This window comes from Prionailurus viverrinus, chromosome C1 (genome assembly GCF_022837055.1).
Source record: "Prionailurus viverrinus isolate Anna chromosome C1, UM_Priviv_1.0, whole genome shotgun sequence".
NCBI classification, from domain to species: Eukaryota; Metazoa; Chordata; class Mammalia; order Carnivora; family Felidae; genus Prionailurus; species Prionailurus viverrinus.
The window spans coordinates 202,943,674-202,969,253 of NC_062568.1; the positions used below are offsets into that span (position 1 = coordinate 202,943,674).

Sequence of the window (25,580 nt, forward strand, 5' to 3'; positions counted from 1 at the left end):
TCAGCCCCTTAGCCAACTGAGCCACCCAGGTGCCCCTCTTTATTTTTCTTGTATCTCTGTGAGAAGGAGGATGTCAGCTGCACCTGTTGTGATCACACGTCACCATATATGGCAACTCAGACGAGCTGTACACGTTAAACTTACCCAGTGATGTATGTCAATTATTTCTCAGTAAAGCTGGAACCCACCTCCCCCCCCCCCCCAAAAAAAAAGAAAAAGCACTCAGCTTTTGTCATAAGAGGTCTGGCAGTAGAACCTGTTCCCCCCACCCCACCCACACCACTTCCTATGCTGGAACTGTTATTAATCAAAGCAGCCACTTTCCTGTCCCGAATGGGAGGCGCTGGTGCCCAGCGGGAAGCTGTTTCTCCAGGCGCTCTGAGCCTGGTGTGCAGCACGTCCCATTTCGGTAGTCTTGGCAGTGGGGGGGCCCCCGTCAGGGACTTTCCTGGTTTACTGTAACTCAGCTGCCCAAGTTCATGCCTCGAAACATTGTTTAGGGGCGCCCGGGTGTCTCGGTTAAGCGTCTGACTCTTGGTTTCGGTTCAGGTCACGATCTCACGGTTTGTGGGTTTGAGCCTTGCATGGGGCTCTGTGCTGGCAGTGTGGAGCCTGCTTGGGATTCTCTCTCTCCCCCCCTGTCTCTCTCTGCCCCTCCCCTGCTCGCCCTCTCTTTCCCTCTCTCAAAATAAATAAAATTAAAAAACAAAAACATTGTTTAGAGTCAGAAAGAACATTGTTTAATTTTGTAAGTTGTTTTTTGTTAAATATTGAGTAGATACAAAGAAATATATACAGCATAAAGAATAGATACAAGGAAACCCATGTACCCATGGCTCCATTTACAAATAAGAATGTTACGGTTTGTTACCTTTGGAACACCCCTCCCTGATCCTATCCTGTCCTGCCCCCGCCCCCAGCTCATCACAGTTTTGCTTTTATCATTCTCTTTACGGTTTCAACCACGTGTGTTTGTATTGCTAAACAATGTGTTGTCTCATTTTGCATGTTTTTGTTTTGTTTTTATTTATTTATTTTTTTGAGAGAGAGCGAGCGTGCGCATGAGCAGGGGAGGGGCAGAGAGAGAGGGAGATGTGCTTGGACCTGGAGCCTGTCCGAGCTTGCAGCACCGAGCCCGACGCGACGCGGGGCTCAGACTCACCAACTGTGAGATCGTGACCTGAGCCGAAGTCCGACACTCAACCGAATGAGCCACCCAGGCACCCCTCATTTTGCATGTTTTGAACTCAATATAATCATGTTGTTTTCTTTAGTTTCTTAAATTGTTGGCTTAATATGGGTTCTTGAGAGTGATGCATGTTGCCTGTAGTTGTATTTCACTTTCACGGATAAAGTTCCCTTGCAGGAGAATTTACTTATCCTTTCTCTTGCTAGCGGACTTCTGGCTTGTTGAGTGTTTTGCTGAGACGGTGTTGCTGTGAGCATTCCTGGCCCCCACGTGCAGCTTCTGCAGGGTGCACCCTCGGGAGTGTGGCTGAATCTCAGGGTGTGTGACCTTCAGCCCAACCAAATGCCTAACGTTTCCAAAGTGCCTTCCCCCGTTTACAGTTCAACTGAAAATTCTGTTTGTTTCACATCCTCCCAACTCTGGTTTTATTAGGCTCTAAAAATTTTTTGTAATCTGGGGCACCTGGGTGGCTCAGTGGGTTAAGCAACTAACTGACTTCAGCTGAGGCCATGATCTCACGGTTCATGGGTTCAAGCCCCGTGTCAGGCTCTGTGCTGACAGCTCAGAGCCTGGAGCCTGCTTCACATTCTGTGTCTCCCTCTCTCTCTGTTCCTCCCCTGCTCATTCTCTGTCTCTCAAAAATAAATAAACGTTAAAAAAAATTTTTTTTTAATTTCTAGTAATCTGATGGGAATGACGTCTTGTGTGCTTTTGATTTGCATTTTCATGATTAGTGGGCTAAGCATCTTTTCATATACTTATGAAAAGTATTCAGGTTTCAGCTGCTGTGAAAAAGCTGCTTAAATCTTTTGCTTATTTCTCTACTGGGTTGTCGATTTTATTTCATTTTATTAATGTTTATTTATTTTTGAGACAATGTGAGAGACAGAGTACAAGCAGTGGAGGGGCAGACAGAGGGAGACACAGAATCCGAAGCAGGCTCCAGGCTCTGAGCGGTCAGCACAGAGCCCGACGCGGGGCTTGAACTCACGAACTGCAAGATCATGACCTGAACCGAAGTCAGACGCTCAACCGACTGAGCCACCTGGGCTCCCCTGTCTTTTTATTGTATATGGATTTCTTGTTTGTTTTTGTTTTGTAGACTGGCCCTTTGTCGGTTATATGTGTTGTACCTGTCCGTTTCCTCCTGTTTGTTGCTTTTCACTGTGGTTTTTTTTTTTTTTAACAAATTCTTAATTTTAATGTTTATCATTTTTTTTCTTTTATGGTTTGCACTTTCTGTTCCTTTTAAGAACTTCCTTCCTACTTTATAAAAATATTCCCCTGTATGTTGTCGTCCAAACATTTTTTGATTTTGCCTTTTACGTTACGGTCTTTAGTCCATTTAAAATTATGTTTGTGTATGCTATGAGATAGGGGGCTGATTTCTTTTTTCCTTTTTCAAAAACTTATTTAGGGGCGCCTGGGTGGCGCAGTCGGTTAAGCGTCCGACTTCAGCCAGGTCACGATCTCGCGGTCCGGGAGTTCGAGCCCCGCGTCAGGCTCTGGGCTGATGGCTCGGAGCCTGGAGCCTGTTTCCGATTCTGTGCCTCCCTCTCTCTCTGCCCCTCCCCCGTTCATGCTCTGTCTCTCTCTGTCCCAAAAATAAATAAACGTTGAAAAAAAAAAAAATTAAAAAAAAAAAAAAATCTTATTTAAAACAACTTTTAAGCTTTTTTAATGTTTATTCATTTTTGAGAGAGAGAGAGCGCATGAGCTGGGGAGGGGCAGAGAGAGGGAGGGAGGCACAGATCTGAGCTGTTGGCACAGAGCCTGATGCGGGGCTGGAACCCAAGAGCAGCACGATCATGACCTGAGCCAAAGTCGGACACTCAGCTGAGTCACCCAGGCACACCTAAAATTTTTTTAATGTTTATTTTTGAGAGAGACAGCATGAGTGGGGGAGGGGCGGGGGGGGGAGAGAGAGAGAGTCTGTCCAAAGCAGGCTCCAGGCTCTGAACTGTCGGCCCAGAACCTGACGCGGGGCTCAAACCTGTGAGATCATGACCTGAGCTGAAGTTGGATGCTTAACCGTCTGAGCCATGCTCCCCCCAATTTTTTTTTAATGTTTATTTATTTTTGAAGGAGAGATAGAGTGTGAGTGGGTGAGGCGCAGAGAGAGAGAGAGAGAGAGAGAGAGAGAGAGAGAGAGACAGACAGACAGAATCTGAAAGAGGCTCCAGGCTCTGAGCTGTCAGCACAGAACCCCGACGCGGGGCTCGAACCCACGAACTGCGAGATCATGACCTGAGCCGAAGTCGGACGCTCAACCGACTGAGTCACCCAGGCACCCCGCCCCCCCACAAATTTTTATTTAAAAAAATTTTTTTTAAGTTTATTTTGAGAGAGAGAGAGAGCACACACGTGTGAGCTGCCACCAGCACAGAGCCCAGCGCAGGACTCCATCCCACCAACCATGAGATCATGACCTGAGCCCAAATCAAGAGTTGGATGATTAATGGAACCATCTGGGCACCCCTCCTTTAAAAAGAAAATAAATATAAATGGACTAAATTGTCCTAGTACTATTTATTGGGGGGAAAAATCCCTTTCGTATGGATCTGTAAATGTGACCACTGACCGTCTTAATACGTCAATGTCCACAGATAACGTGGACCTGTTTCTGAGCTCTTTACTATTCTCCGTCTCTGTGCCAATATCATTCTGCCTTAATGGCTGAATTTTTATGTGATAGTTCTTGGAACCTAGTAGGGCTTTGGCCCTTTGCTCTTCCATTTTAATTTCATTTCATTTTTTAACGTTTATCTTGAGCGAGAGTATGTGCAAGTGGGGAAGGGGGTGGGGAGAGACTCTCAAGCAGACTCCATGCTGTCAGCACAGAGCCTGATGTGGGGCTTAATCTCATGGAGCATGAGCCAAATACCCTAAGCCAAGATTAAGAGTCAGATGCTTAACCAGCTGAGCCACCCAGGTGCCCCCATCTTCATTTTAGATTGTGCTTGTCAAATTCCATAAAAGGTTGTTGGGATCCTTTATTAGAATTGTTTTTGAATTTATTCCATATCAATTTGGATAGAGTTGGCATTTTTATGATGTTCAAGTCTTTCATGAACATGGTATATCTTCCAGTTTACATAAATCACCAAAGTCTAACTTTAGTCACTGTCTTCAAAGCCTACTGTCAAACAATCAAGGACCTTAGCACACTTTAATTCCCATCACTCCCTCCTTTTATTCTATTGGTGTGCATTTTAGTTCTTTTTTTAAAGTTTGGAAGATGCCATAAGTTCAGTATTGTTTGGATTCACTCAATTATTATTGACTACTTTAGTTGGTCCTCATTCTTTCTTGCATTTAATATTTTCATTCTGGGATCACTTTTTGTCTCCCTGAAGTATATCTTTTATAATGTGTCAGTTTGGGCTATCATCTATTTGGGGCTTTCTAGTGTTTACCAGTTCTTGGGGCGGTGGAGGGGGGGGATTTTCCCTGCCAAGATTTTGGTATAGGCAGTTTCTGTGCCGTCCTTTTTTCCATTGACTTATCGTCCTTTGTGGCTCCAGCTTTATTCTGGAGGATTCTCACACGAGACCTCCCTCCTTAGGAGGGAGGGAGAACTTGAGCTCGCTCAGTTCTGCAGGTGCCTTTGATACCCACCCTCAAACCTCCACTTGCTCTCTGGATTCCAGCCTTTGCTGAATTTTGTTTGACCTCGCAGTGTTCCTCACTGACTTGCCGGTTCTTTGATGCATTTGAAAAAAAAGTTCTCACAGTTTTCCTTCAGCATTTGTAGTTGTTTGCTGTGAGACTTGGCCTGGTTACCTGGTGTGCCACGCTTCCAGAAATCAGGATGTTTCCGAGTTTTAATCCTGTGTTTCCTCTGGCAGCAGGAAACACCGGAGATTCGAACTAAGACTTAGTGATGTGCGCTAAGGGTTTTCGTAAGATGTTTTGTAACACTCATTAGTATAAGGAAAAGGAGTTGGTAAGTGCCAGTTAATGACAGAATTTGCCCTTTGGGGACAGACTAAGGGTCTTTTGAGGCTGGCACTCCATGTCTGCGGAGGTTTTGTCCTTTTCTGAAGTGGAAAGAGCACATCTTTAGAGTATGATGGACTTGGCCTTGAATCTGGGCGTGTCGGTGAGAGCTGGGTCAGCTGACAACCTCTCTGAGCCTTGATTTGCTTATCTGCACAGTGGGGGTGATCACATTAACACCCTTCTCTGGGGATTACTGCGGGTAGTGATGACGTAGCATGTATTCTGGAACACGCTGCAGGCAGGCAGGCAGGCAGGCAGCTACAGCAGCTATCAGTTATTCCCTTTGACGGCATTTTCTCCACGTGCTGCTGCCCTTTGGAAATGACGAGCCTGTGATCTTGGTAACCTCCCAGTTGTTTCACGTGGTGGAGCTGATTACATATTAGCAAGGCTGTTTTCTCCGGGCACAGGCACACGGTCCCACCCACAGTCCTTTACCAGGACTCAGTTTTTCCCAGCTGGGCGAAATCCCCATCCGATTGGGAAATCGCCGCATCTGTACCGTGGGCTCTCTGATCAGCTACTCACATCCAAGCATTAGTTTTTACCCAACCAACGAATGCATTAAAAATTCGCATCAGTATCAGCAGGCCGCCATCTAGACAGAATGTACCATTTCATGATCCTGAGAACACGCCCTGGCCCACAGTGGAAACTGTCAGTCTTTTAGATTTTTGCCCGCCCTGTTCTGGAAGTGCTATCTCGTACTTCTTTATATTTCTTTATTAGGCTGAATGTCTTTTTTTCTGTATAGAATACATTGACCACCTGTGTTTCTTTTGTGAATTGCCTCATTTCCTTGACTCATTTTTCTGTTGGGAGCTTTTTTTTTTCTTGTTAATTTTTTTTTTTTTTAATTTTTTTTTCAACGTTTTTTATTTATTTTTGGGACAGAGAGAGACAGAGCATGAACGGGGGAGGGGCAGAGAGAGAGGGAGACACAGAATCAGAAACAGGCTCCAGGCTCCGAGCCATCAGCCCAGAGCCTGACGCGGGGCTCGAACTCACGGACCGCGAGATCGTGACCTGGCTGAAGTCGGACGCTTAACCGACTGCGCCACCCAGGCGCCCCTTTTCTTGTTAATTTTTAATAGCTTTATTGAGATACCTATGCAGCACCCATTTAAAGCGTACAATTGGGGTGCCTGGGTGGCTCAGTTGGTGAAGCATCTGACTTCGGCTCAGGTCATGATCTCACGTCTCACGGGTTTGAGCCCCACATCGGGCTCTGTGCTGACCGCTCAGAGCCTGGAGCCTGCTTTGGATTCTGTGTCTTCCTGTCTCTGTCCCTCCCTCACTCACACTGTGTGTGTCTCTCTCTCTCTCTCTCTCTCTCTCTCTCAAAAATAAACGTTAAAAAAAAAGTGTACAATTAAATGGCTTGCAGTATATTCCCAGAGTTGCACAACTATCACCTCTATTTTCAGAACATTTGTATTATCTCGAAAGAAACCCATTACCAGTCACTCTTTGTTTCCAAACTCTGTCTCCCCGAGCCCTAGTAGGCAGTCATTATTTATCCTTATGGATATGCCTGTTCTGGACATTTCATGTGAATATAATCCTGTAACTTGTGGTCTTTTGGCTGCCTTCACTTAGCATAATATTTTCCAGGTTCATTCATGTTGTAGCGTATATTTTTACTTTTTTGTTTTGTTTAAGTAACCTTGACGCCCAGTGTGGAGCCCAGCGTGGGGCTTGAACTCATGACCCTGCGATCAAGACCTGAGCTGAGCTCACGAGTCAGATTCTTAACCGACTGAGCCACCCAGGCACCCCTTTATCATTACTTTTTTATTGTCCAGTATTCTATTGCCTGGACCCACCACGTTTTATTTATCCATCAGTTGACGGACATTTGGGTTGTTTCCACCTTTTGACTATTACAAGTAATGCTGCCGTGAACATTTGTGTACAAGCTTTTACGGGGACATAACGTTTTCATTGTTGTTTGTATGAGGAGCCTTTTGTATAACAAGAGTGTTAACTCTTATTTGCAACATAGGCTGCAAATATTCACCCCTAATTTATATTTACATTTGGGAAGTTGAGAAGATAAGGGTAAAATCATGAAACAGAACATTTAGGGGCACCTGGCTGGCCTGGGTCAGTGGTGCGTGTGGCTCTTGATCTCAGGGTTGTGAGTTTGAGCCCCGTGTTGCATGTAGAGATTACATAAAAATAAACTCTTAAAAAAAAAAAAAAAGGAACAGAACATTTAGAATGCTGACCAGTCTTCCATACTTCTAAGAATTAAGTGTTTGTGCTGACTTCCCCCACTGTGGCCCCAGTAAGTGGCCCCTTGGGGCTGGTCTGCATACCTCAGAGGGCTGCTGCAAGCTGTCTTTCTGTACCTGTTTGTGTCTCTCTCTCGGTCTCTCTTGGTCTCTCTCAGGCCTTAGGACCGGGAAACAGGAACCAGGCAGCAACTAGGGGTGCTTTCCAAGTTTCTCTCGGAAGCTCCCACTCCAAAGCGACTGGCTGAAAAACCGCCAGCGTTTGCGAGTCAATCAATCGTTAAAAGGCTTCCAGCAGCTTTGCTGATTCACGGCTGTTGCAGGTGGAGGGGATTTGAGGGGCTGGAGGTCAGCCAGCGCTGTTTGTTCAAGGGCAAGCGCTGGGGCCCTGAGCTTCCTGAATCCTCCCAGGGCTGTTGTCCAGAAACTGTTCTAGAGCTGCCCTTTAGCAGCTGGAGTTGAGGAGCACAGCAGTTTTAAAAAACCATTGGAGGGGCGCCTGGGTGGCTCAGTCGGTTAAATGGCCGACTTCAGCTCAGGTCATGATCTTACACTCCGTGAGTTCGAGCCCCGCGTCGGGCTCTGTGCTGACGGCTCAGAGCCTGGAGCCTGCTTCCGATTCTGTGTCTCCCTCTCTCTCTGCCCCTCCCCTGCTCATGCTCTGTCTCTCTCTGTCTCAAAAATAAATAAAAACATTAAAAAAAATTTTTTTTTAAATCATTGGAAATGGAGACATTGAGTTCTTGACCACTTGTTATCCAGGCCTAACATAACCCAAAATAGCCCTCTAAAATATCCTTGTACTCATTTAGTTTTCTTCAGTCAAGTTTTACAAAATATTTTCAGTCGAACCAACTATCTGGAATGGTAAGTAGACAATTTCGTGCTGGCTTCTGCTGTGCATAGTTCTGTATCCGAATATATATGTCCTGTGTAGCTCTTGTCCATCTCAAGATTTCCCATACAGGGAAGGTTTTTGTTTTTTTAAATGTTTAATTTTGCGAGGGAGAGTGTGAGTGGGGGAGGAGCAGAGAGGGAGGAAGACAGAGGATCCAAAGCAGGTTCTGCGCTGACAGCACAGAGCCCAATGAAGGGCTCGAACCCACGAACTGCAAACTCATGGCCTGAGCCAAAGTCAGATGCTCAACAGACTGAGCCACCCAGGTGTCCTCCAATATAGGGAAAGTTTTTTGTTTTTTGTTTTTAATTTTTTCTTTTTAACGTTTATTTATTTTTGAGACAGAGACAGAGCATGAATGGGGGAGGGTCAGAGAGAGAGGGAGACACAGAATCTGAAACAGGCTCCAGGCTCTGAGCAGTCAGCACAGAGCCCGACGCGGGGCTTGAACTCACGGACCGCGAGATCGTGACCTGAGCCAAAGTCGGACGCTTAACTGAGTGAGCCACCCAGGCACCCCATATAGGGAAAGTTTTAAATGAAAGTCTGCTCAGTGCTGGGTTACGGTCTCATTTTTGTCGCTCGCTTGGTATCTGTTATACATTTGTCATCTGGCAGTCTTATTGATGAAAGCATTTATTCAACGTTTATTAAATCTTCACACTAGAAGGGATCTTAGCAGTCACGAATCCTAGTGAGGAAACAAGCCGAGGAAAAGTCACGTGAAATGCATGTGCTACGTTGAAGTCCGAATACATCCACTCCCAAACAGTTGGTACTCAACTTCCTTTTTCTTTTTGGCTTGGGTCCCGACCCTGACTAGTATCATGGGACAACTAATCCTTCCTTTGGGATTGTCATGTTCTACCTGCTTTCTCAATGAAAGCCCCGGTGTTCCTCCAGAATCATCGTGTTCTTTACAGAGAGCAGGTAGGCGACTTTTGCCATCAAGGATGAGCTCTGCAGCCTGTGTTTCGGTTACTGTTGAGCGGAATAAGCATTGCCATTTGCAGGGCCTTTTCCTGGTCGTCTTTCATTTCATGGGGGCCTGGTGAGATTTCACATCTTCTTTTAGAAGAAGTTGGCATCAGATTCCCCTTTCTCCTTCGGTATCGCTAGCGTGGGTTCACGTGCAGCTGGAATGATGGTCGCCGGCAGCCGCGTTATGCGGCGGGAACTTGTATCCTCATCCTCCCCATTTCAAGAAAGGAACCCGAGGTGCTCGGCCCGCTTTGGTTCGATGCCGAGGCAGGAGGGGGTGACTGGGGCCAGGGGTCCGGCAGGTCCCTGAGGCCGCACGCAGAGCTGCGTGTGAGCCTCTCTGGAAGGTCATCACGGCGTCCGAGCGGCTCGGCCGCACCTGGCAAAGGCCGCCGGCTGCTCTTCTAGGGGATTTTCACTTTTGTCCCCGTAAGGAATTTCTGCTCATAAAGATTTCTCGGGTGACACATTCGTTGTGCAAATTACCATAATTTTCCATTTCCCCTATGAGAAATGTTTTCCCGTTGAGAAGTTTTGAGTCACCAGGTCTCATAGAAAATGTCTTAGAAGTTTTATAGTAAAGAGAAATGAAGGCGCTCAGGCATTGCGGACACTTATCTTTCTCCTTCCTTCCTTCTTCCTTTTTTTTAACTTGGTTTGACTTTGTTAATGGCTAACATTTAGAAGTGGTAAAAGAGAATGCAGAAAGGATGTGCCCTGGCAAGTACAGCTCCTTCCTGCCCTTGCCCTGCTCCTCCGAGGGCCCCTCCCCTGTGCCTTGTACTTCCAGTGACATATGAGCTAGGATGTCACAGCCTGGGCTGATGGTTTTGCACAGACCGCACGGCCCGGCTTCCCCTAGGAAGGGTCAGGTTCCTAGTGTGTTAAAGGACTTTGAGCCGCTCCGAGAAGACGTACTCAACATTTTTCAAAGGATGTTACAATGTTTAATGGGCAGGCCATTTGCACGGGTTGCCCTGAAAGGTCCGCGTGAATGTGTGCACCCTCCTGGTGCTAGCTGGGTGTGACATTGCCTCATTTTTCCCATCCCAAGGGTCCAGCACTGTGGGACTTTCTAACCGCTTTTTCTGCTTCTGGCCCTTCCTCTTTGAGTCTGTTCTCCATACCGATGCAGCCAGAGTGACCTTTCAGAAATGTGAACCTCACCGTGGCCCCCCCTTGCTCAAACCCCCGGCAAGGCTCCCGACGGCCAGGCACGAACGCGAGGTCCTGGCATGGTGGGCATGGCCCTGTGTGCCTGGCTCCGGCCTGTCCCTCCAGCTGCATTTCTCACCACGTTTTCCACTCCGTCGTTTCTCTTGGGATGCTGAGGTGTGCTGTCCCTCCCCCACCCGGTCCCGAGCCCGCGCACCAGTTTTTCTTCTGAACGCACCCCGTCGCGTATGCTGTCCTCTTCTCTGAACGTCCTTCTTGCCTTTGTTCGTGTGTCTTGTTGGCTGTGACCAGGTACCGTATCCTCCTGTGGCACCCCTTCAGAACTCAGCAGAGGATGGCGACGGGGTCTGGAACCTTGTCCCCGGTGAAAGGTCCTTGAAGGTGGGCGCCTAGGCCTGACCTTGTTCCCGGGAGGGCCGCCAGCTCCCATCAGGTCACCTGCACTGGGCAGTCCTCTGCGGTTGGTTTCAAGTGTAAGTTTGCTACGCTGTCCCCTCGGCCACCACACGTGAAGGTTAGACCCCCGAATCCAACCGTGTTAACCTCAGTGGGCGACCCGCCTCAGGCTTTCTGCCGAAGAGACACAGTAACAGAGGCTTCACAGCAGAAGTTTGAAGCCAGATGGACACAACGCCCGAGACCCGAGTGCCCTTTTGTCACGTTGGACCAGGCCGTGGCTCCCTCCTCTCTGTCCCCCTGCTGTGGAGAGGAGCCGCGTGCCTCAATGGCAAAGGGGGTTCGCTTGGGAGAACCTGGTTTGGTTTGTTTTAATTCATTTTTTACCCTTTTTGTTCAACTGTGTATCAGTCACAGACCTGTGTTAAGAGAAATGGGCTGCTTGGGTGGCTCAGTCAAGCGTCTGACTCTCGGTTTCAGCTCAGGTCATGATCTCCTGTTTTTGTGGGTTTGAGCCCTGCGTGGGCAGTGCAGAGCCTGCTTGGGATTCTCCCTCTCTCCCTCCCTCTCTCCCTCCCTCTCTCCCTCCCTCTCTCCCTCCCTCTCTCCCTCCCTCTCTCCCTCCCTCTCTCCCTCCCTCCCTCCCTCCCTCTCCCCCTCCCCCTCCCCCTCCCTCCCCCTCCCTCCCCCTTCCTCCCCCTTCCTCCCCCTCCCTCCCCCTCCCTCCCCCTCCCTCCCCCTCCCTCCCCCCTCTCTCCCCCTCTCCCCCCCCTCCCCCCCTCCCCCTCCCCCGCACATGCTGTCTCTCTCTCAAAATAAATAAACTTAAAAAAAAAAAAAAGATGTAATATTTGATTCTACCTTTGCCTGTGTTTGTGCAGTATGACCTGTTATTTCTCTGTCTCTCTTTTTTAAAGTTTATTTTTGAGAGAGAGTACGAGTGCCCTGTGGGGGAGGGGCGCAGAGAGGTGGGTGGGGGAGAGAGTCCCAAGCAGGTTCCGCACTGTCAGGGCGGAGCCCGACTCGGGGCTCGAACTCACAAACCACGAGATCTTGACCTGAGCCAAAACCAAGAGTTGGACGCTTAACTGACCGAACCACCCAGGCACCCCTGTGTTGTGTCTTTAGCCCTCACAGTGGTGTGGTGGTTTTCCTGGTGAATGGGTGAGCAGCCTAGAACCCAGAGAAGCTTGCCTGAGGCCACCCTGGCAAGACCGGAGCCAGGATTCATTTGCACATCCTTTGATCTGAATCTGCTGGTGTCTCCTCTTCTTTGTCCAGTATGTGCTCCCGTGGGGACCCCGGTCCGCCCTGGTCCTGTGTCTGTCACCACTGGCCCTCCTGTGGCCGTCTCAGCCGGTACACCAGCCTCGCTCGTCGCCTCAGGGAATGCCCCCAGCACTCGGCCAGTTTCTCAGAGAACAATTTAGAGTCCTCCTTTGACTCCTTTCTTTCCTGGCATCAGCTGACTGTTGTCTCTACCAAACAGCTTCCTGATCCGACCGCCTCGCCTGCCTGGGTGCGGGGCCTCCATTGCTTGCCTCTCCCTGCCTCCCTGCTGTTCCTCTGTCCCCTCCTGCCTCCTTCACGCCCCTCTGCACCCAGTCCCCTGGGGCCCCCAGTGCACTTAGAAGAAACTCCAAAGCCCGACTTGCCTCTGATCAACCTGAGTGATCTCCGCCTCTGCCGCTGCCCACCCCGTGCCCCCCCCCCCCCCCCCCCCCCCAGCTTCCTCCTTTCCAGGCACCCAGCCCCTTTGTCAAGGTCATGCCTGACTCAGGGCCTTTGGGTTTACTCTTCCTTGTTCCTGCAACAGTCTCTGGGCTTCTACGGCAACAACGTGGCTTTCTCTTCCACTTCATTCAGGTCTTGGCTTAAACGTCACCTCCTCAGAGAGGCCTTCCTTGACTGTTTTCTTAAATATGAAACAGCCTCTGCCTCTCGTCTCCTCATCTTCTTGCGCCTTCTTCACAACACTTAACACGTGAGATTGTATATCATATTTATTACCCGCCCTCCCCTGAGGCCTTGTAGCTCTAATGTAGTGAGCAGACACTCCTCCAGTGTCTGTGAAAGGCTGTTGTCTCTGGGTCTGTTTCCCGATTTAGGGGCTGAGGACCCTTAGAGGGGAAGGTGATAGTTAGGTAGCCACGCAGCTGTATTGTGCCCCCCCCCCTCCCCGGTTCTCTGTATATTGAAGGAGATTTCTCATTCTTACGACCTCTCAAATGCACAGAGATGCTGTTGTGATTAGTAGGAGGGAAATGCTTTTTCATAGTGGTTTTTGTCTATTATTTTCTCCATTAACGAGCACCGGAAGTACGATTATCATCTCATGAGGGTCCTCAGAATATTTGACCTTGAGTAAGTCACACTCAAAAAGTCCAGGAATAGGGGCGCCTGGGCAGCTCAGTCAGTTGGGCTTCTGACTCTTGATTTCAGCTCAGATCATGAGCTCATGGTTTGTGGGTTCGGGCTGTGCATTTATAGCGTGGAGCCTGGTTGCTATTCTCTGTCTCCCTCTCTCTGTCCATCCCCATCCCCCACTTGCGTGTGCGCATGCTCTCTCAAAATAAACATTAAAAAAAAAAAAAAAAGGCCAGGAATCACCTACCTCTCTATACAGGCCTCTTCCCCGACTTGATTTGTAATCGTGTGATGCCAAGGTCCTGGGGTCAGTGCTGTCAACAGCTGTGAGGAGGAAGTCAGTCTGTCCCACCCAGCAGTGAGTTTATTAAACCAGGGGAGACCAGGCAAAGTAGCAGCCTTGTTTCAGGCTATGTCAGTGCTCAGGGAGTATTGGGGTGGAGGGGCCGGGGGGCGTGTTGGGAGAATGATAAAATGCCACCAAGTCCCACATATTCTGATTTTGTCTCTTTTGGAAGCAAGGCCCTTAACTCACCCTCTGTCAGGCTCTTAAGAGTGCCCAGAGCAGGTCCTAGCATGATAGATTCTGAACTGGCATGGGCACGCCGGGATCTGGGACAGCCCTTTCCTCAGGGCCGGCCAACCTTCCCACCGGGCCACATTCCTGGAGCGGTGGGCTCCATCGGGGGTCAGGGAAGGGGATGCCTGTTCCCTGTTCAGAAGCGTGGTTAAGTGTTCGAGATGATGGGGGTTGTAGAATTTGAAAAGCAGAGGCAGTTGTACAGTTTATATTTAGGTATTATTTTTAGAGTTTTAAAAATCCGTGGTTTTTTTGTCACACGGACTTCAAAGAAAATGCTACTGAATCTTGGCTGGTGGGAACGTGTAGACGGCAGCAGTTGATTTTCAGAGTGGGGCCATTACCCAGTGGAAGATGAAGTATCAGAATCTGGGCCTGTTGGGAAGGGCCGAGTCCGTTTGTGTGTTCACCCTAAAGGGGAAATTGATTTTTAAAAGTTTGATATCAGAGCTTAATATCAGAGCCGTCCTTGCTGGGCAAAGAGGAAGGTGCTAGAAGAGCTGGTTTTGTTGGCATCTGCCCCTCTGCCATGTTGTGCTGGAAAGGGACAGCTCGTCACCCTGGGCGGGTGGGTAGGCGGGCTGGGCCGGCAGGTCTCACAGTTACAAGGCTGGCCTGCTGTGACCTTCCATGTCTTTGGCCTGAGTTTGTGTGTGCTCAGCTGTAGACGGGATCTACCTGTGTTTCTAGAAGATCTGGAATGCCGAGCGACTGGAAGCTGAAGGGTGATCCCTCTTACCTGCCCCCGGACATGACACGGCTGTGTCACGTCCGGGCCTGCACCCGGGCACGTTGTGTTCTGGGAGCTGGGGACTGCTGTTTCTCAAGGCCAGCGTCTCCTCGCGGTAGGCCAGTTGTTTCCTGGCTTGGTGGCTTCCCTCTGCGTGCAGTTCGGTGCTTGCTAATAACCCGGGTAATATTTCATGTTTGACAGGTGCCCCTTTGACTCTGAGATGGGGCGGTGCTGTGTGGACCCACTTAGAGCTGTGGGCAGGTGCTCCAGCCTTCACCCGGCAGCACCCGTGGGGCTTAACAGAGCAGTTGTTCAATATAAAGTGCTTCCCCCACAGAGAAAGTAGCTCTGGATGGTTTTTGCCCAGTGCTCCTCCCTTCACGCCCTCCCTGTCTTAATGTTAATTGGGCTCTGGGATTTTTCCAGATTGCTTTTAGAAAGAATAATGGGTTATGATTACAACTTCCTGACAAGGTCAAGTCACTAAATAGTTACCGGGTGCACCCAAGGTACCCAGCATAAAAGGATATGTGGAAACCATCTGATACGATCTTCGACCTAAAAATACAGCCATAGTTTGCATCTTTCTTTCCTGGTAGCGTTCGTTTCTGAGTGTTTACCGTATGTCAGGCACTGTACAGGTGCTGTGCTTACATTTATCTCCTGTAAGCCTGTAACACACGTGGGAAGTGGTCCCACTGGCCCCGTTTTGCCAGGGGAGGAGCTTTGCTGGAGACGCACGGCTGGTGTGGGTGGCAGAAGCTGGACTCGGGTCCCACCTGGCCCGACCCCAGAGGCCCTGTCGCCGCGGTGCTGAACTGCCTCTCGCCTCCTGGAGTCCCGGAGGCCGCGGTGCAGAACTTGACTCTCAGAGTGGCCGTGTTCTTAGTTCTCAGGTGGTCGGGTGGTGCCGTGCGCGTGTTGAAGAGACATCGCGAATACCATTTCGTCGTGGGTGGGGGCGGGGGCGGGGGTGTGGGGACTTGGGATCCAGATTTTGTTGAAGTGCTTGCATTTCACCACCCAAGGAGAAGCCCTTCTTATGGCCTCATCTGCTTGCGGATGTTTGGGAACTGCGGGAACGGGAGGCACCGTGTTTGCCGTGGCCAGCCCCCCACGCACCCCACTCGAGTCCGCTGAAACCTGACGGACACCCAGTGAGAGAGGCCAGGAGCATGCTTGGAAATAACCCCATCTCTGCGGCTTGAGTGTAGCACCTGTCCCTCTCTCTTTTCTTACTGAAAATTGTGTCGACTTTGGAGAAATGGTACCGTACAGACGTATATGGATTGTGTGTGTGTGATTTAGATAATACGTCTAGGTGTGTCCAAGTTAAAGAGACGGAATGCTCTCAGGGTCTCAGAAGACCTCTGCTTGCCCCTCCTGCCATCCGGACAGAACCATCGTCCTGGGTGTTCTGGTACTCACTGCCTTCACGGTTTTGCCGGCTGGGTCCGCTCTCCCTCGCTGGGAGCAACCACCTTGAAACTCAGTGACTTCGACTATTGGCGGTTTGTTACTTCTCCCGATGTTGGGGGTTGACTGGGCAGTTTCTTTTGTTCCATGAGCGTCGAGGTCGTTCATGTGACCGTTTAATAGCTGGCCTGGAAGGTCCAGGAAAGTTCTCTCATACTGCTGTCAGCCAGGGCCTCCGAGTTCATCGTGTGCCTCTGGAGGCCCCTCCACGCGTCCTGTCCCTCCAGCAGGCACAGTCCCTGCCTCTTGGTGAGAGTCATCACAGGGCCCCCACCTGCAGCTGGAATCTTCTGGCACAGGGGAAGCGGTTGGTGGCCGTCCTGAGAAGGGTGCCCACGCCGTCCGTCCGTGTCCGGTCGCTTAGTCGGGCCTGTTGGGAATCATGCTGCAGGCGCTCTCCAGGTCCCTTTTCATCCCCGAATGAATTCCTTGTGGGGCGGGCCGGGGCTGTACGTCCAGCCAGGTTGGTGGCTGTCCCCAGAGCCTGGGAAGTCGGCCCCGTTCCGCAGGGATAACCACAGAGCAGCTGGTGGCGTCCTGGGGAAGGTGCCCGAGTGCAGTGAGTGAGCGGAAGGTCAGGCCAGTTTCTTGAGTGGGCCGGTCGGGTGCCGGTTTGGGGCTTCATCTTCTACATCTAACGTGAGGACTTTGTGGGCTCTGTTCTGTTTGCGTTTTCTCTAGTTCGAAGCTCTCAGGGTCTTCTAGTAGTTTTCTCTAAGGCCCACCTTTATCGCTCGAAAGCAAGGAGAAAGAAGGCAGCAGGGGCCCGCACACCTTGGCCTGAGCGAAGGCATCGCAGAGCCGGCCAGGGGCCGGGGGAACCGCACTCGAGCACTGACGCTGGTGACCAGAGGCGGCTGGGCTGTTGCTCTTGTACCATTTCAGGTCTCTCCTCAGACGGTGACTCCGAGTGTGCACGGGGGTGGACAGCCCCCCGGGCCCGCGGGACCCACGCATGTGGCTGTGCGGCCCAGGCAGGTACGGGGTCTCCACGCCCTCACCTCTTCCTGGAGCCTCTAAACCTGGCCGGATCGCGGTGGGGTCCTGTCTCCGTGGAGCGTAAAAGAGGAAACAGGACACAGTGGGAGGACTGCCGTGATCATTCTAGAGCATTTCATGCCACCTCTGGTGCCCCTGTTCTCGCTCAGCCCCTCCGAGGGAAGGGCCCGGCCAGCTGGCCCCTCACCTGCTTGCCACATCACCTTGAGGAGACAGGGGCTGGTGGAGCTTTCTAGCAGGCTGGGCCAGCTGGTGGACGCAGCTGGGGGCCTCTGAGCCCCATCTGGGGGGGCGGGTTGTGGCCTGCCTGTGGGCACCCCCGCTGAGCCCGAGCCCCCACGGCTGCGCTCGCCCTCCCCGGGGCTGATGGCAGGACTGGGCTTGTGAGCCTGGCTTCTCGGGCCTGTGGGCGCCGCCTTCTTTCTCTTCCTTCCTTGTCCTTCCCCCTCACACTCCCCGTTTCTTTTGCTGCTTCCTCTCTTATCCTCTCCCTTTTTCTCTCTTCCTTTTCTTTCTTTGATTTTGTCAGAACAGGTGCCCTTTAGGAGTGTTTCTCTGTTGGGACAGCTTTGGGACAGCTGCAGAGGACTCTGGAGACCCCCACACCCATGTTTGGGGAGGAGCCCACTTCTGGGCGGCAGCTGGCAGCGGAAGAGCGTGGTTAGCGTTGGGGAGGGGGCATTCCCCGTGGGCACCGCTGCTCTCCTGGGGGTGGGGGACACTGGAGGTACCCGGCCACCAGCCACCCTCTCCCAGGACCTTTACTGGCCCCCCCACAGCCTCTGAACTGAAAGCCCCTGCCCACCCCCCATGTCCAGCCTCAGGAGAGCCTGCTTCGTGCCCTTTCCCTGGAAGCTGAGGCCGTACGGCGGCACGATGGCTCCTCGCGGCCTTGGGTGCCCTGCTACCCCGGACTGATCGGCCCCTTCCACCCTGTTGGCCGGCAGTCTCTTCTCAGGTTTACTTTCGCAGCAAGTTAGGTCGAGTTCCAAGCTGGAGGGCGAGGGCCCTGGGACCAGCTCTGTGCCTCGGGGGTGGGTGGGTGGGTGGGGGTGGGGTGCCAGCTGATGCCCCCTGGTGGTTTGTGTACCTGGGAGACCCTTCCTCCCAGCTCAGTTTTCGGGTTGGCTGCTGGCGAAGGTGAGGGAGCTCCGAATGGGCTTACCCTGAGGCTGATGGAACATCTGCCCCCTAGGCCTCTGGTTGTCCTCCCTTCTGCTCTCCAGACCCGCTTCGCCTGGGCCTCAGAGGACACAGGCAGCGACTGGTGACTGGGGCTCGGGGGCTGCCCGTGTTCCCACGCACTCACCTGTCTGCTCAAGTGCCTTTTTCTGTCGTGAGAGGACAGGTGTACGGGTGAGCTGGCCCAGGCCTCTCCTTGCCACCTGCCTTTGGTTCCACGTATGCCGGGCCTGGACTGAATTGCTTTCAGATGCTAGGCCTGAGTGCCCTGGCCTAGGTGTTTAACCCGCGGACTGGACATTGGTTCTTGTCCTTGTTCTCCAGAAACAGGTTTCTGGAGAAAGCAGACACCTTCCTTCCCCGCTTTTTCCAGAGATTAAAGACAGAGAAGGATGCCTTCACAGGTGTCGCGTGTCAGCCGTGGCCTTCGCTTTGGTGGCTCCCTGCTGCTGCTGGCTGGCTTGGCTCCAGAGCGGGTTGCTCAGCGGATGCCGAAGGCCTCCCCTCTGGACTCCAGGGCTGGCTCCTGGCGCTTCCCTGCTGACTCGAGCTCCAGCCGTTGGCACCGCGACGGAACGGAGAACCGAGAAGCCGTGGCTCTGTCTGGGAGCTTGTGTGTGGAGGCTGGGACCAAAGGACCGTCCTGGGGACGTCGGAGGGAGGGAAAGGGTGTTTCTGGGTCCCCAGCAACAGCTTCTCTGAACTCGTGGCTCAGAGGAAGGCTGGCACGTGGGGCGCACAGTCTGTTGCCATTGCCGCATCCCCCCTTACTCCTTGGAGCCCCGCCTGCCGCGCGGTGACTTCCCCCAGCTCCGCAAATACGTGGCCCCGCTTCTGAACCGTTTCCAGACACCACAGGGTGGGTGGGCTTTTGGTCCTTCGGGGCTGATCTGCGCTGGCTAAGCCCCTCGTGTGGGGGCGTGGCTTTCCTCGTGGCTCCTCGCGGCGGCCCCACCGCCTTACATGGTCACTGCGGCTGCAGCAGCACCGGTGACTCACCCCCAGGAGGCTGATTTAACTGAACAGCAGGAGCCAGTGAGGGGCTGCTGCACCCTGGGGGCTGGGAGCCCCAAAGTGTCATTCTCACCTGCCCGGAAACAGCCCGGGGGCAGCTCCGAGCAGACCCAGACCTCAGATGCCGGGCCAGGGCACCGACAGCCTGGTCCTGGTGGATCAACGTGATGCGGTCCCAGGAGCGGGGCGTTGACTTTTATTTTGAAGTTGGGTCTTTCTTGAACTGAGGGCCCGCTGCTTTCCCTATAAAATGCTGGTCTTGAGACTGACTCCGGTGTGGTGCTGCTGGGGAGGAGAGGGCTGCTTTAGATACTTATTTAGTCACGGCCTGTGGTAGTTCGTGATTGTTGGGCGCCGGGCCATGGAATTTTTCTGAGCATTTTCGCTTGAGACTGTTACGGGATTTCCAGGCCTTTGTGTGAGGCCTCTGGCAGAGAAGCTGCAGCCAGCCCAGCAGCTCTTGGGGTCAGGGCCAGAGCTATTCCTCCTCCGGGGACAGCCTGGAGACGGTTCTGGAGGCAGAGGACTTTATGTCGTTTCCTGAGCCTCTGAATCAGAGAGAGAGAGAGGGAGAGGGAGAGAGAGATAGATCCCTCTCTCCTGGACTTTGCCAGAGCCCTGTGGGTGCAGCGGGAGAGGGTCCGTTGCTGAAATGCCGGGTGATGAGACATCTGTCACCTGTGCGTGGCAGAATGGGAAAAGTAAGAACAAAGTAGAAAGGTTTTCATAAGGCCAAATGTATCGAATTGAAAGATCTGTCCTTTTTTTCTAAAATTATGTCATGCGTTGTTTTCATAAAAAAAATGTTAAACTGACCATGTCTTTTTCTTTTTTTTTTTTTTTTTTTTAAATTTTTTTTTCAACGTTTTTTATTTATTTTTGGGACAGAGAGAGACAGAGCATGAACGGGGGAGGGGCAGAGAGAGAGGGAGACACAGAATCGGAAACAGGCTCCAGGCTCTGAGCCATCAGCCTAGAGCCTGACGCGGGGCTCGAACTCCCGGACCGCGAGATCGTGACCTGGCTGAAGTCGGACGCTTAACCGACTGCGCCACCCAGGCGCCCCTCATGTCTTTTTCTTAAATGCTCACCGTAATCTGTGTTTTGTGTTTGTTTTTTGATTTTTTGTTTTAATGTGTGTTACCTGGCAGGACACAAAGGTGGCCGTTTTGTGTTGGTCCCTCCATGCTTGTGGTTGGGAACTTTGCTGGCCAGTAAACCCGGGGCTCTAGGAGCCTTGGCTTGCAGAGGAAGTCTGGAGTGATTTTACCCCTTGTGGATTTGTTTGAATTCTCCCCATCTCCCCCTCATTTCTCACCTGGGAATTTGGGGGGGGCGACTGTCAGGCTGGCTGGCCCCCTGTCTCTGTGCTAACGCAAAGGCCCTTTGGCTCTCCCCAGCCATGGACTTTCCCCAGCACAGCCAGCACGTCTTGGAGCAGCTGAACCAGCAGCGGCAGCTGGGGCTTCTGTGTGACTGCACTTTTGTGGTGGACGGTGTTGACTTCAAGGCCCACAAAGCAGTGCTGGCGGCCTGCAGCGAGTACTTCAAGATGCTCTTCGTGGACCAGAAGGACGTGGTGCACCTGGACATCAGTAACGCGGCAGGTACCCCGTTGGGTCCAGGGCCAGGCTCCGTGAGGGTCGGGGGCCGCGGCTGGCTCTGCGCCGCGCACGGCCCTCCCGGGAGCGGCCCCTCCGAGGCGTCAGGTGCACCAGGCCGCCCACACGGGTGCTGCCACGAGTGTATGGGCACCAAGCTCCTACCGCATTCTCGACCGGGAGCCGGGTGGTAAGGAGAACTGACGAGGGAGGGCTCATGATACGCTCTCAGCCGGAGTGAACCAGGACAGGCTCGTCAAGAGGGACAGAGAACAGGTGGGCTCTCAGCCCCCGACCCCTTCCCATTGCTGAGTCGGTCCCAAACCCCTACTCCAGTGCTAACTATGATGGAGATGGGAGGGGTGTCGGGAAACCTTGCAGTTGAGGAAGGAACGAACGGGGCCTGGATTTGGCTCTGGCCCGGAACCGCATGACGCGCCATGGGAAGGTCAGGGCAAAGTGCCGTGCCCCCATCTTACCGGTACGGAAGCTGAGACCCAAAGAGGTCAGGTGACTGGCCTGGAGGTCAGATACTTCGTGGCAGAGCCCTGAGGAAAGCCAGTGCCGACACCTTCGTGTTGGGGCGCCCGCCAGTGGTAGGGTGCAGCGGCTGGCCAGAGCTTACCCTGGGGGCGGTGGGGGGGGGGGGGTTGTTCCCACTGCCGTCCTCTGTGCAGGGTAGAGGTTTACACCCTGGTCCTCCGTGCAGGGCGGGTGTTTTTCCTCTCGGTTCTCTGTTCACACCCTCTGTCCTTGGTGCAGGGTGGGCGTTCACCCCCGCTGTCCCCCGTGCAGGGCGGCCATCGTACCCCCTGCCCTGTGCGGGTGTGCTTCATCTCGGAGGCCGCCGTCTGGGCCGAGGACCCCCAGGCTGTCCGCCCACCTGCCAGCACGGGAGATGGGGGGACGGTGGCCCGCCACTCCACTTTTCCCAAATCCCTGGATCCTGCGACCGAGTGGAGTGGCAGAGCCGGCTGGAAAAGCCAGGCCCCGCGAGGTCCGTGATGGCTGTCTGTGTCCTTGGCAGGCCTTGGGCAGGTGCTGGAGTTTATGTACACGGCCAAGCTGAGCCTGAGCCCTGAGAACGTGGACGACGTGCTGGCTGTGGCCAGCTTCCTGCAGATGCAGGACATCGTCACGGCCTGCCACGCCCTCAAGTCCCTCGCCGAGCCCGCTGGCAGCCCCGGGGAGACTACGGTGGCCTCAGCCACGGAAGGTGAGGTTATGGCCAGGCTGTTCCTGAACACGTGGCTTTGGCTGGGGTGCTGTCTCTGACTCTCTGGGCCTCAGCGTCCTCACCCGGCCCTGCCTGTGTCACGGGGTGCTAGTCTCAGGAAGGCCTCCCGAGGGGCTTGTCGTCTGCCTACCCCTCCCCGCCTTTACCCACTTCCCGTGTGCTCTGCTGCTCCAGACGGCTGGGGGTGCGCTCGGCCCAGGCCCCTGCGCGTGGGGTCGTTCCTCCAGCAGCTCTCCCTGCTCGTGCCCTTCCCCCTGACGCCAGGGGTGGGCCAGGCTCTCGTGGTACCCCTCGCGGAGAGCCCGTCTCCCTCCTGAGCACGGAGCTCTGATGGGCGGTATTGCTTTGCGTGTGAGGTCTGCTCCCTGACCAGGGCGGGAGCCCCCGCGGAAGCAGCAGCCGGGACTGTTTATTCTGTGCTCAGCCGGTGGCCTGGCATGGAGTGGGTGCCCGATGAGCAGTCTGGTCAGCCAATATGTAGATGTCTCCCCAGGGAGGATCTGGAAGAGCCAGCAAGTTCTGGGCCACCTCACCCCTCCAGGCGGTGGGCGCGTGGTGGGAAATGGCAAGACTGTCCCGTTCCATCTCCAGGAGGAGACAAGAGAGCCAAAGAGGAAAAGGCGGCTGCTGCCGTGCTGAGCGAGCTGGACCCGGCCGGAAGCGGTCCACCCACGGGCCCAGACAGGGAGCCCAAGGAGGAGCGGGGCGGCCAGGCTGAGAGCACGGCCAGCGGTGAGTTGTGACGCCGAGTCTGTCACCTCCCGGCAGCCTGGGCCCTGGGGCAGTGAGCGGCCTCCTGGGGGGGTGCCTCCTGGGGCTGGGAGAGCCGTTCACTCCAAGGCACCTGCTGCAGCGAGAGCACGGGCACAAGTAGCCTGAGTTTGGACGTGCAGCACCCCCCGCCCCACGCCGGGCCACAGCCACTCCCCGGGGGCCTGGTCCAGGGGAGCCATCCGGCTGCCGGAGGGAGGGTCCTCATGCAGCCTCGGTGTTCCCACACCCCACCCAGGTGCCGAGCAGACAGAGAAGGCCGACGCCCCCCGGGAGCCGCCCTCCGTGGAGCCCAAGCCCGACCCCACGAGCAGCATGGCTGCTGCGGAGGCCGAGGCCGCCTTGTCGGAGAGCTCGGAGCAAGGTGCCCTGCCACCAGCCCGGCCGGGCGGCCGTCGCTCACGCGTCCCCCAGGGCTCCTTCCCCCACCCCCCAGCCCCCAAGCTGATCCTGCTCCGACTCAGGCTTTAGCTTCGGCCGAGGCCGTCTTGCCATTGTCAACTCCTGACCGCTGTCTCGGTTGTGCACCCCGGCTGGGCTTCTCTCGGCGCGGACGTGTTGCTGACGCAGCCTCAGTGTGGCTGCTGCGTCCCGGCCGCCCCCCGCACCCACTGTGCCGCCAGTCCGGCTTCCCCGGGGGTGGAGGCCCAGTCCCACCTCCCAGCAGCGAGCGGCCTGCTCCGCCGTGTCTTCTGCCCTCTCCCCGGCCGGCACCAGGGCCGCTTGTCTGTGGTGGCCACGCCGAGCTGGCCCCTGCAGGGGACTCGCGCACACAGGGAGGGCTGCGGAGACGAGCCCTCGTCCTTCGCTGGCTCTGAGGCCCCTTCCGGCCCTCCCGAGCGCCTCAGTGCCCACCCTTCTCCAGCAGAAATGGAGGTGGAGCCGGCCAGGAAAGGAGAAGAGCAAGAGGATGAAGGCGCAGCGGCCGCCGAGGTCAAGGAAGAGGGGCCGCCGCTGGAGAAGGGGGAGCCCCCCGAGGAGAGCGAGGAGTCTGCCAGCACGGACTCGGGCCAGGAGCTGGGCACCGAGGCCCGGGGCCCGCGCTCGGGCACCTACGGCGACCGCACCGAGTCCAAGGCCTACGGCTCGGTCATCCACAAGTGCGAGGTGCGGCCCTCCCCCCGCCTCCCCCCACCCCCTGCCTCCCCCGGCAACCCTCGCGGCCCCGCAGTCCCTGATGCCCGCCCCCCGCTGCGCCCCGCAGGACTGCGGGAAGGAGTTCACGCACACGGGCAACTTCAAGCGGCACATCCGCATCCACACGGGCGAGAAGCCCTTCTCGTGCCGGGAGTGCAGCAAGGCCTTCTCGGACCCGGCCGCCTGCAAGGCCCACGAGAAGACGCACAGGTACGCCGCCCCGGCCGGCCCCCCCCCCCGCAGGGCCCCGGCCTCTGGGAGCCCAGCGACCGTCCCCTCTCCCTGTCGCCCTGTGACCACCAGCCCGCTGAAGCCGTACGGCTGCGAGGAGTGCGGCAAGAGCTACCGGCTCATCAGCCTGCTGAACCTGCACAAGAAGCGGCACTCGGGCGAGGCGCGCTACCGCTGCGGGGACTGCGGCAAGCTGTTCACCACGTCGGGCAACCTGAAGCGCCACCAGCTGGTGCACAGCGGCGAGAAGCCCTACCAGTGCGACTACTGCGGCCGCTCCTTCTCCGACCCCACCTCCAAGATGCGCCACCTGGAGACCCACGACACCGACAAGGAGCACAAGTGCCCGCACTGTGACAAGAAGTTCAACCAGGTGCGTGCCGACGGAGCGGCAAGGAGGGCCGGCCGCGCCGGGGACCGAAGCAGACGGGGCCCCGCCCCGGCGAAGCTCTGACGGCTCTGCCGGGGAATCTGGGGCGGGAGGTGGTGGCTCGGGCCCCAGAGACCCGGGGCAGGGGTGGGGGTGGTGTTCCCTTTTTGCCTCCGGGACCTGGAACATGCCACGGGCCTCGAGGAAGGACGGAGTGGTCCAAGGGCCCGGGAGAGGGCCGAGAATCCCTTGTTCGCCAGCGGGAGGGGTGGCCGAGGCCGGTTGCGCGGGGGGGGCCCCCTCTGACCCCTGCCTGGGTGCAGGTGGGGAATCTGAAGGCCCACCTGAAGATCCACATCGCGGACGGGCCCCTCAAGTGCCGAGAGTGTGGGAAGCAGTTCACCACCTCAGGTAGGGCCGGGGCTGCCCCGGCTGCCCTCGCGTCACGCCCCTCCGCTCCTTGCCCCCCCTCCCCGCCGGCGCTCACGCGGGCCCTCCTGCATCCCGCCGCAGGGAACCTCAAGCGGCACCTTCGGATCCACAGCGGGGAGAAGCCCTACGTGTGCATCCACTGCCAGCGGCAGTTCGCGGACCCCGGCGCTCTGCAGCGGCATGTCCGCATCCACACAGGTGGCCGGGCCGGGCCGGGCCGGGTGGCGGGCGCCCGGAGGCTGGGGAAGGCGCTCGGGGAGGAGCGGGCGCCGACACCTTCTCCCGTCGCCTCCCCCTGTCTCCAGGCGAGAAGCCGTGCCAGTGCGTGATGTGCGGCAAGGCCTTCACCCAGGCCAGCTCCCTCATCGCGCACGTGCGCCAGCACACCGGCGAGAAGCCCTACGTCTGCGAGCGCTGCGGCAAGAGGTCCTGCCCCGCCCGTCCCTCCCATGCCCGGCGCCCTGCACGGTGAAGGGGGTCAGGAAGCGAACCTAGAGCTCAGTTGGGAACTGGGTGGACGGCTGCCCGGCCCCGGGCGTAGGCCCCGGGGCTCGGCTCCGGTCTCGCAGCC

At 55.0% G+C, this 25,580-nt stretch overlaps 1 protein-coding gene across 2 annotated transcripts in view; it reads left to right on the forward strand.

Annotated features, from left to right (window-relative positions):
• The window catches only part of ZBTB17 (zinc finger and BTB domain containing 17), a 33,365-nt gene that overhangs the window by 6,340 nt on the left and 1,445 nt on the right, over positions 1-25,580 (forward strand). The window contains exons 1-11 of one of the 2 annotated variants that reach the window (XM_047871582.1): positions 19,060-19,931; positions 20,631-20,837; positions 21,859-22,047; positions 22,660-22,800; positions 23,078-23,203; positions 23,708-23,946; positions 24,044-24,186; positions 24,280-24,580; positions 24,901-24,988; positions 25,091-25,207; positions 25,315-25,435. In XM_047871582.1, coding sequence (XP_047727538.1) covers positions 19,883-19,931; positions 20,631-20,837; positions 21,859-22,047; positions 22,660-22,800; positions 23,078-23,203; positions 23,708-23,946; positions 24,044-24,186; positions 24,280-24,580; positions 24,901-24,988; positions 25,091-25,207; positions 25,315-25,435 — 1,721 coding nt within the window. In that variant the 5' untranslated portion in view covers positions 19,060-19,882. Of the gene's footprint in view, positions 1-19,059; positions 19,932-20,630; positions 20,838-21,858; positions 22,048-22,659; positions 22,801-23,077; positions 23,204-23,707; positions 23,947-24,043; positions 24,187-24,279; positions 24,581-24,900; positions 24,989-25,090; positions 25,208-25,314; positions 25,436-25,580 lie in introns of those variants that run through there. The other variant, XM_047871584.1, reaches the window with a different exon arrangement.